General features: G+C 45.0%; 1 protein-coding gene across 1 annotated transcript in view; it reads left to right on the top strand.

Moving 5' to 3' along the window:
* The window catches only part of LOC123413567 (transmembrane ascorbate ferrireductase 2), a 55,237-nt gene that overhangs the window by 12,055 nt on the left and 25,939 nt on the right, over positions 1-17,243 (top strand). The window contains exon 2 of the mRNA XM_045106500.1: positions 12,409-12,457. Coding sequence (XP_044962435.1) covers positions 12,409-12,457 — 49 coding nt within the window. The remainder of the gene's footprint in view (positions 1-12,408; positions 12,458-17,243) is intronic.

The following is a 17,243-nucleotide window of genomic DNA, read 5'->3' as shown; positions in this document are numbered from 1 at the left end:
CATAGTATTGAAGAAATGAGAAACAAAGTGCAAGATATATCCTTCCCACACACACTGCTAGCAAATGGGTTCACAAGCTTACTAATAAACAAATTGAGAACCACGCTTATGACAACCCATGATGAAAAAAGGAAATAATAACCTTGTCAAGAGAAGGGATACCAACCAAAATGTCAACACCCTCGTCAAGACAGGCATGAGGAAAAATAATCTTCACCACCAATGAGTGCATCAAGATGCAAGGATAAAAGATCCGCACTCAAGACAAATCCTTTCACGAAGCAACCAAAAACTGAAAAAGGAAATGCAACGGTGGCCGCGAAAGAAAAGAGGATATCAACTAGAGATGTAGCTTGTCTCATGTGTAAAAGATTCTAGGTAGAATACAATCATGATGATATATATCCACAAAGAAGGATGTACACACGAAATGGTTACAAGAAGGAACAAACAAGATATTCAAAAGGAAGTCATAATTATACCAATAAGATATTTGCTTGAAAGCATAGCACATGGCCTAATATTTTTTTATTGTACAATATGAACTTCCAACTTACGAACATCAAAGACATCCCAACTAGCAATAAGACATCATCGTTCGGATGCTTTGAGAAAGGAAACAAGTACCACAAGAACGAATCAAGAAATTCATGCCATGATACAACCTACGAAAGGTTGAATGCAAGAAATGTATGCATAAAGTAGATACTTGTTACCGAGATATCATCGGATTGATGTAGTAGATAACGGTTCATCGATCATCCTAGCCTGGCTCCAATAAGTCCATGTTGTCAACACCTTCCTTGTAGGTAAGCCGAGGATCCAATGCATCTCCAATTGTTCTTAGAACAACAACACAAACAAAATGGTGGCCAAACTCATTGGGACCAAAGAGTTAGATAACAAAAAATACATAGGACAAACTCCACATAAATATGTGTATATAGGTATGAATTTGAATTTCATGCACAATTTAGCCAATTTATGACAAGGTAGAGTTTCCCCTATATATCGGGTCAAAGAAAGAAAGCATGCAAAAGAAACTATATATAGTAAATATGCATGCTCAAGGCTTCCAAGAATCAAATCAACACATAGTTGATAAGACACCAAAAGACAAGGCATCAAGTGATAAATAAGATACCAAACGAAAAACTATCACTTGAAAGATATCAATTAAAAGATACATCAAGGAATGATATCCATTGATACAATCCAAATAAAAAGGAAACAAGATACCAATTGAAGGAAAGCAAACACGAGGTATCTAGTTCCCAAAAGAGAGCAAGGTTCCAAACAAACCAAACCCTCGACAAATTTTAATGATGGCACAAAGCATCATAAAGAGCAGGACATGCCTCCCATCAACACACTCTTGATGGGGATCAAAATATTTTATGATAAACGCATAAAGAGAGTGTTCTAAAGAAAATAGGATAGCTCCCCCAAGATTTGTGCATTATATAAAATTTGCATTTGAATACAAAATGCACAAGATGGTGTCATCAGTTTATCTATATCTGTAGAAACACTGGACATGTTCAAACCAATCCACAAGTGGCAAGGAAGACAAACGATACATAAAATCCAATGTAAAGATGATTAGCAATTTCTACCACATGAAGGGAATACAATTTGTCAAAGGACAAGAAGTATTTGGAAACAATTCTCTTTGGTAGATTGCAAAAGTATCCAACATCATCTTTACTCCTAAAACGCAAGCAAATGACACTTGTAGAGTTAACATGCCACCTAGAAATAAGATAATTTACAATATCAACACTAAGTGGCAATACATCAAATATACATATTTTCTAAGCTTGTAATATGCACATAGCATATTACTCTCCCATAATGTGATAACCCAACATTTATTAACAAGTGGCAAATTAAAACCAACAAAAGATAATTAATGGACCATTTAGAATTTGAATTTCTCATGAGTAGGACATACCACATAGAGACTAGATAAACTTGTACTATCAATATTAAGTTGTATTACTCATGTATACACATTTATAGGATTGTGAGGTGCGCAAAGCACATCACTCCCCCACAATGGGATAATCCATTAATCCCTCAAAAGAGCCAACATAGATGCAAAGAGGATGCAAAAAGGCTCAATACAAGACTCACATATACATGATGTGTAAACCAATATACATACTTGATTAGTCAAGATAAGCAAGTTGGAAGCACAACATATTCAAACACAAGCACGGTACAAAACCACAACATGCAAAGGGGCAAGTAACTAACAATGTAAACAGTTTAAGTACAAGTTACCTTAACGAGGCACATTGGATATAAGATAGAAACTCGATAATATAAATGACTTGGCTTGGGATAATATGAATGATGAAGACCCCTTAATTCTTCATTATGTATCCAAGTCTCCAATGTCCTCCAATATCACCTATTGAGCAAGTTTGAGCTTGTTGGTCCCCAACCATGTTGGGTCCTAAGAGGTTAGTCACAATAGGCTTGGCTATCCAAATGGTTCTTTTCTTGACACCACTTTGAGTATCAACAAACTTGGCAAACACATTGCCAATCTTATCCTTCCCAAGAGAATAGATATCATCAGTAATGATTGAGTTGGATAAATTACCTCTCGTGCAAGAAGAAGCGAAGTGACCCTTCTCATGACATAAGTAGCAACATCTACCATTTACTTTCTTCCCAATTGATTTCTCAACTTGAGGAGTGTTGTCCTTTCTTCAACTTCTGGTTGAGTATGTGCTTGAACTTGTGGCCGCTTCCCTTGTTGCTTGTGACTTTGGAGCTTCTTCTTTATTGGGCAAGATCTAACATGGTGCCCTTCAATTTTGCACTTGAAGCAAACAATCTTGGCCGAATTCTTGACTTGTTCTTGGCCCTTCTTCTTTAAGCTTTTGGACTTCTTCTTTTAGACTTCTTGTTGGAATTGAATCCAAGTCCACCTTTATCATTTGGGGATTTTTGCCAACACAAGGTATTGTTGAGTGTGTACATCCCTTCATGACTCATTTCCAAGTCTTTCTTTAAGGAAGTGACTTGGGCCTTGAGCTCTTCGTTTTCCTCTAAATGGTTAGTATCAACACAAGTACTAGAGGAAGTATAAGCATCATTATTAGAGTAACAAGGCAAGAAAAGTAATTCATCACAAGATGTAGCAACATTATGAGTAGATGAATTACGAGGACTAGCACATGGCAATATAGTATTTTGAATAGAAGTAGTGCTAATGTCCACATGAGGCTCACTTGATGTTACCTTGGTAGTAATAGCCTCATGACCTAATTTTAACACATTATGGGATACTAGAAGATCCTCATGAGAGCTTGTGAGCATTACATGACTTTCTTGCAATTTCCCATAATTGCTAGATAGCAACTCAAGTTGAGTCCTTAGCTCAACATTCTCCTTTAATATGGATGCTTCACAAAAAAGAGAGTTAGTAGCACAAGCATCATCATTAACAACAAGAGGAGAAGGCAACTTGGCAAGCTCTTTAGCATAAGAAGCTTCAAGTTGGATATGAGACTCGGTGAGTTCGATGAGCGAACTCTTAATAGCCCTTGAGCCATTTTCGAGGTTCTCATAGTCCTCAAGAAGTTTAGCATGAGCAACTTCAAGCTTATCATTTTTAGTTCTAAAATCATTAGCCACCTCGAGGGCTCTATCATGGGATTCCTTTAATCTAGATAATTCTAGAGCAAAGGTCTCAAGAGATTCCTTGGTGGTTTGTTCATTTTCAAGAGCTTGGGATAGCTCCGCTATCTCATTAGCGTAATCACGCTCATGACCTTCCATTGTCTCAATGGTGGCCTCATGCTCCTCGAGATGAGCTTCCAGCTCCTCAATGTATTTCTTGCCCTCAGTGGCAATAGACATGATTTCCAGGAAGTTGGAACCAACAAGTTTATTCTTATAAAGAGATTTAAAAATCATTTCACCCTTAAGTTTTAAGGATGCAATATTATCACTCTCTTCATCATTATCATCGTCCTCATCATCATCATCATCATCATCATCAAGAGATATATTGGGATTCAAGGTAGGAGATACCTTTGAAGCCTTAGCCATAAAGCAAAAGTGAAAAACAATAGATGATGATGTAGGATCCCTTGAAGCATCATTCAAGGCCACATCTTGTTCCATGGAGTGATGGATTTCCTCTACATTGTTAGCACAACAACTCGAGGAAATAGATACATTTTTATCATGGCAACAAGATATAGAAAGCATATCATCGTGAAATTCAGTCAAGCAGTTTTTACATGATATGCAAGGACTATCAACACAAGCATGTAAAACATTTAGAGTGCTCGAAGTGTTAACGCCCAAAAGTGAAGCATTGTGATAATATAGTGATGAAGGGTTATCAACAATAAGCCCACTATCATCATTGCAATGATCACCACTACTCACCATATCATTACCTTGTGGCAATCCACATGTAGGTGAAGTAGATGAAGTTGAGAAGACCACACGACCGGAGGTGGAGGGAGAACAAACATTCCCACAAATCTTGGACACACTATATTTATCTTGAAGCTTTGTCCACAACTCATGAGCATCCAGGAATGGCATGAGTTGAAATATAACTACATTGCTCAAAGTATCAAAAAGCACATTAGAAGCTTGAGCATTGAGATAAGATATTTGAGAGTCCTTTGGAGGAGAAAAAACCCATATCTACAATTCGCTCTAAATTGGGTCCATGACCTTAAAGAGATTAAGCATGCGAATTACCCAAACATCAAAATTTGTGCCATCGAAACTAAGAGTGTCAGAGAATCCTAAACCCCTAGTGGACATCCTTATTCTCTAGGTGGTTAAACCTAATAATGAGAGACCTAGCTCTGATACCAATTGAAAGGACGTGGATGTCACCTAGAGGGGGGGGTGAATAATTACGGTTTAAAATAATTACGTTTTAGGCTTGAACAAATGCGGAATAAAACTAACGTTTAATTTGTCAAGCACAAAACCTAAAACAACTAGGCTCACCTATGTGCACCAACAACTTATGCTAAGCAAGATAAACAACTAAGTGATAGCAAGATATATAACAAGAAACAATATGGCTATCACAAAGTAAAATGCATAAGTAAAGGGTTCAGGTAAGAGATAACCGAGGCACGCGGAGACGACGATGTATCCCGAAGTTCACACCCTTGCGGATGCTAATCTTCGTTTGGAGCAGTGTGGAGGCACAATGGTCCCCAAGATGCCACTAAGGCCACCGTAATCTCCTCATGCCCCCGCACAATGCAAGATGCCGTGATTCCACTAGGGGACCCTTGAGGGCGGTCACCGAATCCGTACAAACAAGGTTGGGGCAATCTCCACAGCTTAATTGGAGGCTCCCAACAACACCATGAAGCTTCACCACCATGGCATATGGCTTCGAGGTGACCACAAATGCTCGGGGCAATCTCCACAACTTAATTGGAGACCCCGACGATTGCCCAGAGCTTTAGACCACAATGATTGAGCTCCGAGGTACCACCAAGCTTCTAGGATGCCAAAGCATCCACGAAGAACAATCTCTAGGGTACCAAGTACCCAAGGGTAATAAGCTTCTCAAACTTTTCACTTCCACGTATCACCGTGGAGAACTCAAACCGATGCAACTAATGTAATGGCAAGAACACACGAAGTGGTCAAGTCCCTCACACTCAAATCCCTCCACAACAACAAAAGCTATGGAGAAATATGAGAGGAAGAACAAGGAGCTCACAAAAAACGCCAAGATCAAGTTCCAAGGGGTTCCCCTCACATAGAGGAGAAAGTGATTGGTGGAGATGTGGATCTAGATCTCCTCTCTCTTTTCCCTCAAGAACTAGCAAGAATCATTGGAGGGATTAAGAGTTAGCAAGCTCTAAGAAGGTCAACAATGGGGGAAGAACACGAGCTCAACGGATGGATTAGATCCAATGGGGAAGAAGACCCCCTTTATATAGTGGGGAAAGAATCCAACCGTTACCCCCACTTACAGCCCGAGCAGAGTGGTACTACCACTGCTAGGAGCGGTACTACCGCACGGTAGGTTCACCAACCACGGTAGTAAAAAATTACTTCCGTGCCTACCATCGTTGAGGCTGCGGTAGTGCAAAAGTCCGACGACACGGTAGTACCGGACGGTACTACCACCAGAGAGCGGTAGTAAAAAACTACTACCGCTCCAAGAGCGATACTACCACTGGCACCTGTGGTACTATCACAGACCATTGAAACTGCCGTAACTTTCGCATACGAGCAATCTCAAGCTTGTTGGATTCAGGACGACAAGAGCTATTCAAACAGCGACTGGAAATCTTAAGAACATGCAGTTATGAAAATGCCAATGATATAGAGATGTGAGACCTCTATGAATGAAGAACCGGCAAAAACTTCCAACATCAAAAACATCATAGAAGATGCATATGGACTCCTTTTTCTATGAACTCGAGCTTGTCATGAAGCTGACCATAAGCTCTAAAACTCACAAAGAGAAACACCAAACAAGAACCAAGATATGATGCAAGGATGCAAATGGTTTGAGCTCTCAACGAACGATACGATCAAGTTACTTACTTGAGAGCCCCCCTTGACAGTACGACAAACTATCCTACAATAGAAAAACCTATCAAGGGCAAACCTATACCTTGCACCTAGTCCTCTTGAGCTAGATGACGATGATCTTGGCTTCCTCAAGATGGACCACCTTTCTTGATTGCGTTGGTTTGATGAAGACTAGTTGATTGCTCCCCCATGCTCACTATGGGTGAGTCATTCTTCAGCACATCTTCACAAGTCCATTGCCACCACAATGGACGGCAAGCTTCAAGCATGATATCTTCGTGATGCTCCACTTGAACTTGCACATCGCAATCTTGGTGACGATCACCACCCGATGTCATCCTTCATAGGTTGAATGAGATCTTCCTCTTGACGCAAACCCATGAAAACACACCTAACCCCACATAGAACTCTCATGAAGACCATGGGTTCGTACACAAAAGCGTTATGGACTTGATCCCTCTTGGTACATCTTGTACACTTTGTGTGTTGATCATCTTGATTTACTATTTGCTTAGTCTAGATCAACCTGTGTCTTTATGACCAATCTTTGGATAATACTTTGAATACCACCTTGGTCATCAAATAAACTCCTTGAAACCAACAGATGGACTTCAAGAAGTTTCTATGGACAAATCCTTCGAATATAACTCAATGCAACCATTAGTCCATAGGGATTGTCATCAATTATCAAAGGCACATACAGAGAAATATGGTCTAACAGTGTGTGAATTCGTCAAAGGGGATGTCGTACGCGGTAGCTATGATCATGCAGTATGAGAAGATCCCAGGATAACATGAAGAGAAGACAATCCATACCGGTGAGTTTGATATGACAAGATTTGGGTGAGATTATTAGAGTTAATCTTTTCATATACGAAATAGATGCATGCATGAAAGAGCAAGAAGTCAATTTGTGTTTGGTATGACAAGATAGGGGGGGGGGATTGTTGAATTAATCTTGTCATATACCAAAGAGATGCATGCATGAGAAGGAAGGAGTCACATCGAATTGGATGTCGAGGGACATCATGAAACCTTACCTAAGAACAATATGATGTCATGGCATATGTCATCACTCAGTAGTTATTCCTAACTTTATATGAGTTTCTTCTACTCGTGTATGAGTTGTGCAGTAGATGAACTAGCTAGAGCCATGGTACTGTAGAAATCTCGGTTACTGTAGATATATATATATATATTTTTATAAGGAGGGTCACACCATATGTAATAGGCAAGCTTGTAGCAATTGAGATATCTGATAAAGCTTCCCACTACTAGTAGCTCTTTCTGTGTGAAGCAATCATCAGTTATCTTACGTTGTTGTCCCTGAGGAGGAACAAGGGCTACAGTATTGGGAACAGCCACCTGTTGCGTTTGCTTGGCAACTGGATAAGTGTGTGCATGAAAGCTATGTGAGGCCAGCTCTTGTTCCTGAATCCGAGCAAGCTCCATGGCACGCGTTACACTTGTAGATGTCTGAACTCAGACTGCAGCCCTGATATAATCCTTAAGGCCGTGAACAAACTGGGACACAAAAACTTTGTGTTAAGAGTGGGATCGAGAGCGGCCAGGTGGTACATTGCTGACTCGAAAGCTGTCCTGTATTCCGCCACTGAATGTGTTCGCCTAAACTGTAGTTGCGCGACATCCGAGTGTCATATTCCTCCTGGTCAAATTCCTATTCGATAACAAAATTGAATCCCTCCCAAGGCCAAGATAGCTGTCGCCGTTTGATGCCTTCCACCACGGTGCCGCATGGCCATCCAAATACAAGGTTGCGGTAGACACCCACCGATGAGTAGGAACTTGACACATGTCAAAGTAAGTGTGAGCGAGATCGATCCACTTCCGGGGGTTGTCACCAGACAGCCGAGGAAAGTCATGCGTTGGCGACTTGACACAACGGTTTTTGTGGTTGCGCGGTCGATCCCGCGCGGGCAGATGTACCCATGGCCACTCGCGCTTTGAACTTGTCCATGCCCTGGAACATTGACGCCTTCTTGAGGTGAATTTAGCGCCGCGATGAATCCGGTACCTGGCGTCACACCATCTGGCGTCTCCAATAACGACAACCAATGATTCGCCAAACGAAGGACCACCCACGTCAGAGGAGCCGCTTGGGTTGCCGTGAGTGCGGACGTTGCTGGCATGGCTTCGAGCATTGCTTGCTTATCACGAATCTCATCCACACTCTCTTGGGTGGTGATGGGTTGCTTACCAAAATTGTGAGTGTAACGGTCATATTGTCGAACTTGGCGATCAACATTGCCGTGAACGACTAAAGTTGGTTGGTGCTTTCCCCCATAGCAGCGATGGCTGTGGGAGCGGCAGCCTACGATGGTGCTGTTGCAATGCGTCTTTATATCAAACGAACCCTGCTTGGAAATTTGGGTGGATTTGCTGAAGCAATTCCACACCCTTTGTCGTGGAATTTAACCGTTCGATCGAGAGGATTAGCGAGGCAGACGGAAGCAATCGTGGCGACTAATACCAATTGTGAGGCACCAGCTAGGATCTCGCAGGGGAAGCGCATGGTAGCTAAGGGATTTGAAGTAGGGGATGAGAGTTGGTACAGAAGAGAGAGGAGCGACTGAAGAGGGTGAGATTCATACGATACTTCCCATTATTCAGAATGCCCCCTCATGTAGTCAGGTTTCACACACACACACACACACTTAAATAGCGCACACAAACCCAACGGTTCACAGGCCACACCCCGCTGCTGACTCAGCCCAGCAACCACTTTGTTGACCTCGTCTTTGACTCGAGGCGTCTGCCTCTGTGTCTGTCCATGTCAGGACGGTAGAGGATGGGGACGTGATACTATGATTGGGCCAATAGGTTCATTTATGACTAGTGGTTGCTAAGACTTACACCCTTCGTCCCATAATATAAGAGCGTTTTTCACATTAGTGTAGTGTCAAAAATGCTCTTATATTATGGGTCGGAGGGAGTAGTTTCTAATCCTTTAGGTAGAAATTAGTAATTTTTTGGATAGTAGTTGTTGTGTTTGGGATGTGCCGGGCTTACACTTGCATAATGGATGACTGAAACTTTTGAACGTCTGCGTGTAGAATGGCAAGTCGGCATTCTTTTTTAAACATTGTTTTTATCAGTTGATATTCAACTGAGAAATAGACAAGAAAACATCCGCTTGGAAAATATTACTCTTTGTGTACTTCACTTCTCAAATTCATGCAGCCAGATCATCCATATAAGCATCTTAGGAGCGTTTCATGGGAAGTGTTATGCTGCATACCATGTGATCTGATGGACGAATCTCTGAGGAAAAATAGGGGGCTGTTTCTGGTTCATTCCATTTTGAAACATCAGTTTTACTTTTACCGTGATTTTTTTTTGTGAATTTCGACATGCAATAGTGAGTGCTTGAGTGTAGGGTTTATCTTGTTAGGAAAGCAACTTATCTATATTGAAGTCCCAAGGGCATATATATATATTACATATGACTTGAGGTGCAAGGAAAGTAAACATAGACTAATAAGGACTCCTAGACTAATACTAATACTTCCTAACACCCCCCCTCAAATGCAAAGCGTATGCAATAGCATTGCATTTGAAGAAGTGTAATACTAAAAAACAATGAAAATCCAAATCCGCGTCTTGAGAGTGTCGTCGTAGCATGAAGAGTCTTCAAAACTTGTCGAGTCGCCGAAGGAGAGAACGAAGAGATGGCACATCAGAGGTAGACCCCGCATCACTTGAAGATACAAGATAAGTATCAAGAGAAGATGGTTTGTCAAAAGAAGATGCCACATCAAGAGAATAAAACATTGTGCAGAAAATCATAGTCCACGACAACCTCGGCAAAAGAAGCTCGGCGGATAAGGCACGATGGACGTAGATCGACAATGCAAAAGAAGTCCAGAAATTCCTATAGAAAACAACAAGAGTAAATAGGCCACAAAAGTTGCATAGAAAGGATCAGGACCAAAGAAAGGCTGACGGACTAAGGTATGGTGGACTCGCATGGCATGAGAAAACACAAAATATCAACGGATTTGATGGACGCAGCGGAAAATGACAGAGAGGCCAAAACAGCAAAGTAGCAGCAGCAGGAAGTGGCTAGCAGAAAGAGCTAACACACGAAGCAGCAAGCATGTAGGCAAGCTGCACATGATAGTAGGAGGAGAGCAATACGCATGTACGGCTGCACGAGTTGACGCACGCGAGTGAGAAGCGGCTGCACACGGGAACACATGTTCAGAGAGCAGCGGCCGATGACTCGCTGGTCATCACGCGACAGCGACGGCCTTTGCGGGAGGGCCGATCGCCCCGGCGGCAAACTTGGAGAGCGGCCAAAGGTAGCGCAGGCTCGCATGGGAGACCTGCACGGGGTCGACGATGACTGGGGCGGCGATTTTTTTTTAGAAAGCAGTCAACAGCAGGATCTGGGGGCTGAACCGCGTCAGCAGCGGATCTGGGGGCTGCGGGATGAGCAGCCTCGATCTGGCGCGGACGTGGTCGAGATCCGGTGACGGGGGCGAGATCAGGCGGCGGACAGCACCTGCTGCAGCGGTGGTGGCGGGATGGGGCGGCGGTGACGGGATGGGGCGGTGGTGGGGCGGCGGTGTCGGCTGCAGAAGACCTGCGGGCCTGAGGCAGCAGGCCGGCGAGCCAGCAGCAGGAGGATTCGATTTGCCGATCTGGCCAGCGCTGGTGCTCCTCTGGATCCGGGGGTTGGTGGCCCTTCGTTTGGAACGCCCTGGAGCGCGACGGCAGGGAGAGGAGCGGCCGGATGAGGCGCTTCTCGAGGAGGAGCGGGCCAGGGTCTGGAACGCCCTGGAGCACGACGGCAGGGAGAGGAGCGGCCGGATGAGGCGCTTCTCGAGGAGGAGCGGGCCAGGGTCTGGAACGCCCTGGAGCGCGACGGCTAGGACACAGGCGCGAGATATCCAGCACCGAGGTTTGAGGAGGAGACAACGGCCAGCGAGAGAAGGCGGCACAATAGAAGATTGGATCGGGAGGGCAAGTTGCGGCGCCCGAAAAAAATAACCTAAGCTCTAATACCATGTTAGAAAAGCAACTTATTTATATTGAAGGCCCAAAGGGCATATATATATTACATATGACTTGAGGTGCAAGGAAAGTAAACATAGACTGATAAGGACTCCTAGACTAATACTAATACTTCCTAACATATCTATCTGTTACATATCTTTGTGTGTTATTTGACAATTCTTTTATCTCAACAGTTACCTTTAAATGACAAGATTTCAGGAAAACAGGGTGATATTTCTTTGGAGGGATTGATTTTACAAATTGATTGGTACTAGAATTTCTTTTATATTTTTGTGCTGCTGCTTGGTTTCACGTAGCAATTCTTCACATGGGATGCTGGTTGGGAGGAAACATACATCCTATAACTGCATTTTGTACACATCTATGTGTAGTTGTGCACATTATCTGTGCACTCAGAATGAAAGTTGGTTTATTTCGGTCATGTTTGTGTATTAAGACCATCAGACAAGGATTCAGTGCATGCCATTTGTCAGCAACACTGCCACGACAGTCGCAATTACCTAACTAACAATTCTGTATAATGAGATAAACTTGTTTTGTGGTAGACTTCCACTTGCAGAGTGATAATTTAGTCTGGGATAGAAACCTATGTGCACCTGATGTGTCATGGGTCTTGAAAATTACATGGATACGCATGAATGAACATCCAGCCTTGTAACATGTCACTTCGTCAACCAATAACCAACCATGTTGTTTATGCCTTTGTACAGGTTTTGCATACAATACCAAAGCTGGTGATTATAATTTTGTTCACTGCATAATTATTATTGTGTATACCTATCTCATCTTCTTGTGGTACCATGTTCATCTTTTCAGGTGCACCCTGTGCTCATGCTGATTGGATTGGTTGTCCTGAATGGTGAAGGTCAGTGATATCGACGAAAACACTTCAGTTTCAGGAATGGCCTTGGTATTGTGGCATATAACTTTTTGTATGAACTCACTCAATTTCATGCTGTTGCTTTGGCTATTTCTGGCATGTGCATAAAACATAATTTAATATTTTAGATGTACTAGCAAACAAGCCCGTGCCGTGCGTGCGATGCAACGGGAGAATAAAACATCATATGCCCCTAACCAATAAACATGGATCGATTCTCCCGGATCCATGTCTTATATTTTAACGCAGTATCCTATAAGACCCATCTTATTCATGTTGTTGTTTATCCTCCTGTTCGCGCACGTCAACGGTGGTTGTAGTGGTCACAGAACGTGGTCAATCATCTCAACGCAATGAGCATGTCCATCGCACGACACATGTTTCGCGGAACCGCGCTAGCGCAAGAGAATGTTTAAAATCTAAAATAATATCACCGAGCTGGCTGAATCATTCTAGAGCAAGAAAATGTTTAAAACTTGGAAAACTAATATAGTCAAGCTGACAAAAAAATCATATCAACCTAATGCGGTCAATCGCCCTAAGGCCACTGTTTAATTAGGAAAAATAAAGGGGATTTTAAGAGCTAACCCCACCATATATGGATGGCATCATCATGCACGTGCATTGAGCATATACGTACTATGCGCGTCTCAAAGTATCCCTGTTTAATTACCCATTGCGTGCTCCTCTTTCATTTAATTAGCTAGCCCTCGATTTTATTGATTCTCTCTCTCCCACTCAAGTCGTGTCCCTTTCCAACGGCTTAATTAAAGCACTTTGTTCTTTTTTGTTACTTAATCATGCATGTGGCACATCTTTGATCCTGCATGTGTTCCTTTTTTCTTTCGTATACTTGAGGCACGCATCTCCCTATTTGATTGGCCGATGCATGCATGGGTGTTTTGGCTCCCGCCGATTTATGAATGTTTTGCCTTTTCTTGTGTGAGTGCTAGTTTCCTAGAGGTATAGTAACTGGTCTAGGTGGAAGTGAAGGACCGAGGTGGTCTTTTAAATACGTGAAGCCATCGATGCGAGTCAGGCACCGACAGCTATTTTAGCAAGGATCATGATGGACGAAACATTGCATATGCTTCTTTGGTCCAAGGCCCAGCCGGACATACAAGCATAGGGAGGTGACATATTTTCTAGCGGGCGGACGCAGAAAATTTTAGTATCACCTTCAACAGAGAAAAATCAGTTTTTTTTTTCTGTTTCAGCGGTGAACAGAAAAAATCAGAGAAACACACCTTCCTTTATTATTACTAGCAAAAGAGCCCGTGCGTTGCAACGGGAGAATGCAAGGCCTTAGAATCAGGCTCGAAGGCATAAATATTCTAATGGTGCAGTATTATCAAACACACAACTATGAGAACTGGGAGCACACTCTAAAACCTGACCAAGTACCATGTTACCAGGAAAAACTAAATTCCTACACCTGTCACACTTTTTAAACTTGTAAGACTGTTAATATTTCATGTTATTCCTCTGGTTGGATGCTAGTCAAAGCTTCAAAGAACTTTTCCACTAAGCTGAAAAACAACAGAAATAATTTTATATAATAAAATGCAGAGTTCTAAAATATCTGCAACGACCTAGTGTGTGCTTACATAGAGTCCAGGATCAGCGACGCGCCCAAGTTCAGGTTCTGCGCACGCTCGGGATAATCAGGCTCGGTCAGAAGATCACCGCTGCAGAGATGAAGGCCTACGACGACATGTTGGCTGCGCCCCTCCCCCTGACGGTCATCAAGGCCATCGCTGCACTGGTTGATCGTGAGATCCCAGACTGCATGGCGTCTCCGGCAACCGCCGCGGCAAACGACGACGTCGTGCGAGAGGACTAGATTAGTCTAGATTTTGCTGCCGGTCGATCCCGTCTGCATGGATCACAGCCTAAAGATAGTTGTTTGGAACATGCGTGGCCTTAACGCGCGAGCCCGCCGTCACGCCATCAGGTCATTCTTGGACACCACCGGGGCCTCCATTGTATGCTTGCAAGAAACAAAAATGGAGTTGATCTACTCGGCTGTCGTCCTCGACGCACTCGGCCCGGAGTTCGACGACTATGCGTACTTACCGACCAATGGCACGCGAGGCGGCATCCTGCTAGCGTGGAGGAGCAGGGTCGTGTCTATCACGGACCCAATGCTCACCACCAATGCGCTCACCGTGAAGGTTTCCATGGTCACTGGGACGCCGTGGTGGCTAACGGTGGTCTACGGACCACAAGACGACGACGAGAAAGTCGCATTCCTGCAGGAGCTTCGCGAGATCAGGGCAGTCTGTCCGGAGCCTTGGTTGGTTTGTGGCGAGTTCAACCTCATCCTCCGTGATGAGGACAAGAACAACGGTAACGTCAACAGACGCTTGATGGGAAAATTCCGTCGCCTCACCAACGACCTCGCGCTTAAGGAGATATATCTCAATGGGTGGCGTTACACATGGTCGAACGAGCAATCCCCGCCGACTCTGGTACACCTTGATCGGGTGCTATGCACCTCGGATTGGCAAGACAAGCATGGCGGATGCCACCTTCGGTGCCTCGCATCCGTCGTGTCAGGACACTCCCCGCTGTTGCTCGACTCTCTGCCCATGCCCAATGCGCATCGACGATTCCACTTTGAGGAGTTTTGGCTTCGGTTGGATGGGTTCCATGATACTGTGACCGCAACCTGGAGTTCCACTTACCACGTCGATCCCTACCAGCGTCTCATGCTACGGCTCAAGGCGACAACGACGAGGCTCATGAGTTGGAGCGCCAAATCCACGGGCAACATCAAGGCCAAGCTCGCGATCTCACGTGAACTCATCTCGCGCTTAGACCAGGCTCAGGAATCGCGAAATCTCTCGCCCCTGGAGGACTGGCTGGGCAAGCAGCTCAAGGTATCTTACCTTGGGCTCGCGTCCTTGGAGCGCACAATTGCCCGCCAATGCTCCCGCATAGCCAACCTGAAGGACGGAGACGCCAACACGGGATTCTTCCACCGGCAATGCTCGTTTCGTCGACAGAAGAATCATATCTTCAGCCTGACCGTGGATGACAGGGTGCTCACGGACCATACCGAGATGGCGCAGGCGGCCTTCTCGCACTACGACGCCCTATTGGGCACTGCCGTCGACCGGGCGCACTCCCTCGACCTGTCCCACCTCATTGAGCCGACCAACCTCGCCGACCTCGACGAACCGTTCAACGCCGAGGAGATTTGGGAGGCTGTCAAGCGCATCCCTGCGCACAAGGCGCCTGGGCCAGACGGGTTCACGGCCGAATTCCTTCACGCCTGCTGGGGTATTGTGAGACAGGACTTCATCGATGTGTTCCAACAGCTGTTTGAATTACGTGGAAGGGAATTCTACAAGCTCAACCAAGCGTTGCTGACTTTCCTTTCGAAGCATGCCGCTGCCAATGGTCTGCGCGACTACAGGCCGATTTGCCTCATTCACATTGTGGCAAAAATCTTCACCAAAATGCTATCGCTTCGCTTGGGCGCCAAGTTGGACCGCCTGGTCATCCGCAACCAAAATGCCTTCATCGTAGGACGGACCTTGCACGACAACTACATCCTTGTCAAGCAGTCGCTCAAGATGCTGCATCAGCTGGGACAGTCGAGGGTCATGCTTAAGCTCGACCTCACACGTGCCTTTCGTTAGAGTATATATAATATAGCCATGTACCCTTCTGTATTTATCCCAATATATAAGGGGTTTCCTGCATATAGTCCACCACCTGTACATGTATATATACCGGCCTATGGCCTCATGGGAATACAAGTTGCTTATTCCTAACATGGTATCAGAGCTAGGTTTACTTTTGCACGCCGCAACTCGTGCTGTTGATCCGCTCCACGCCGTCGCTCTCCTCTCTGGCTGGTTCCTGCCTTGATCCCGTCAGGCAGCCAGCGTCTGCCTCGATCTCGTCAGGCAGCCGACTCCTCCTCGTGCCAGCGCCTGCCTCGTCCCAGACTCCCGTGGCCCTGGAGATCGATCCCGTCTCTCCTGCCTCGTCCCAGACTCTCGTGGCCCTGGAGATCGATCCCGTCTTCCACCGCCCCAGTCTTCCGCCGCCGCTCTCGTCCCGCTCGATCTCTTCTCGATCGAAGCAGGGGCGGCTTGTCCTGCTGATTCCAGCCGCCGCCGCCTCCAGCCGCTAGATCTCGCCGGATCCCGCCGGATCCAGCCTTATTCCGTTGGATCTCGCCGCCGGCCCTGCTGCTCAGGTCTTGAACTGCTCTGTACTCCCGTCAGTTCGTTCCTGTGAAAAAAAATGTCTACTGCATCGGGCTATATGTTGCCGTCCCTCGCTGTCCGATGATCTTCGATGGTACTAACTACACCGAGTTCATTGGCTTGATGCGCATTCACATGCGTGGCATCTGTCTCCGGGGTGTTCTTTCTGGCGAGGTCTGTTGTCCGCCACGTCCAGTTCCTCCTGTGGCTCCCACTCCGCCGATCCCTCCGGCTCTTCCTGCGGATGCTACTCTGGCTACGAAGGATGCATCTAAGGTTGCTGATGAGGCCGCCATCCGTGCTTATGATGAGAAGGTTTTGACTTATGAGGAGGCTCTTCAGGTGTATCATGGTGCTCTGTCTGTTTACACTCAGTGGCTTCATGATGATGCTCGCGCTGCAACTGTTCTCATTGCTAGTGTTCTGCCTCAGTTTGCTTCTGAGTTTCTGGGCTTTCCTACTGTATTTGAGATGTGGACCCGTCTTCGTCAGCGCTATGAGCCCTCTGGTGATACCTTATACCTCTCTGTGGTCTGTCAGGAGCATGC

Source organism: Hordeum vulgare, chromosome 7H (assembly GCF_904849725.1).
Source record: "Hordeum vulgare subsp. vulgare chromosome 7H, MorexV3_pseudomolecules_assembly, whole genome shotgun sequence".
NCBI classification, from domain to species: domain Eukaryota; kingdom Viridiplantae; phylum Streptophyta; class Magnoliopsida; order Poales; family Poaceae; genus Hordeum; species Hordeum vulgare.
The sequence above is the reverse complement of the archived record's forward strand: the minus strand, read 5'-3'. Positions and strand labels throughout refer to the sequence as shown.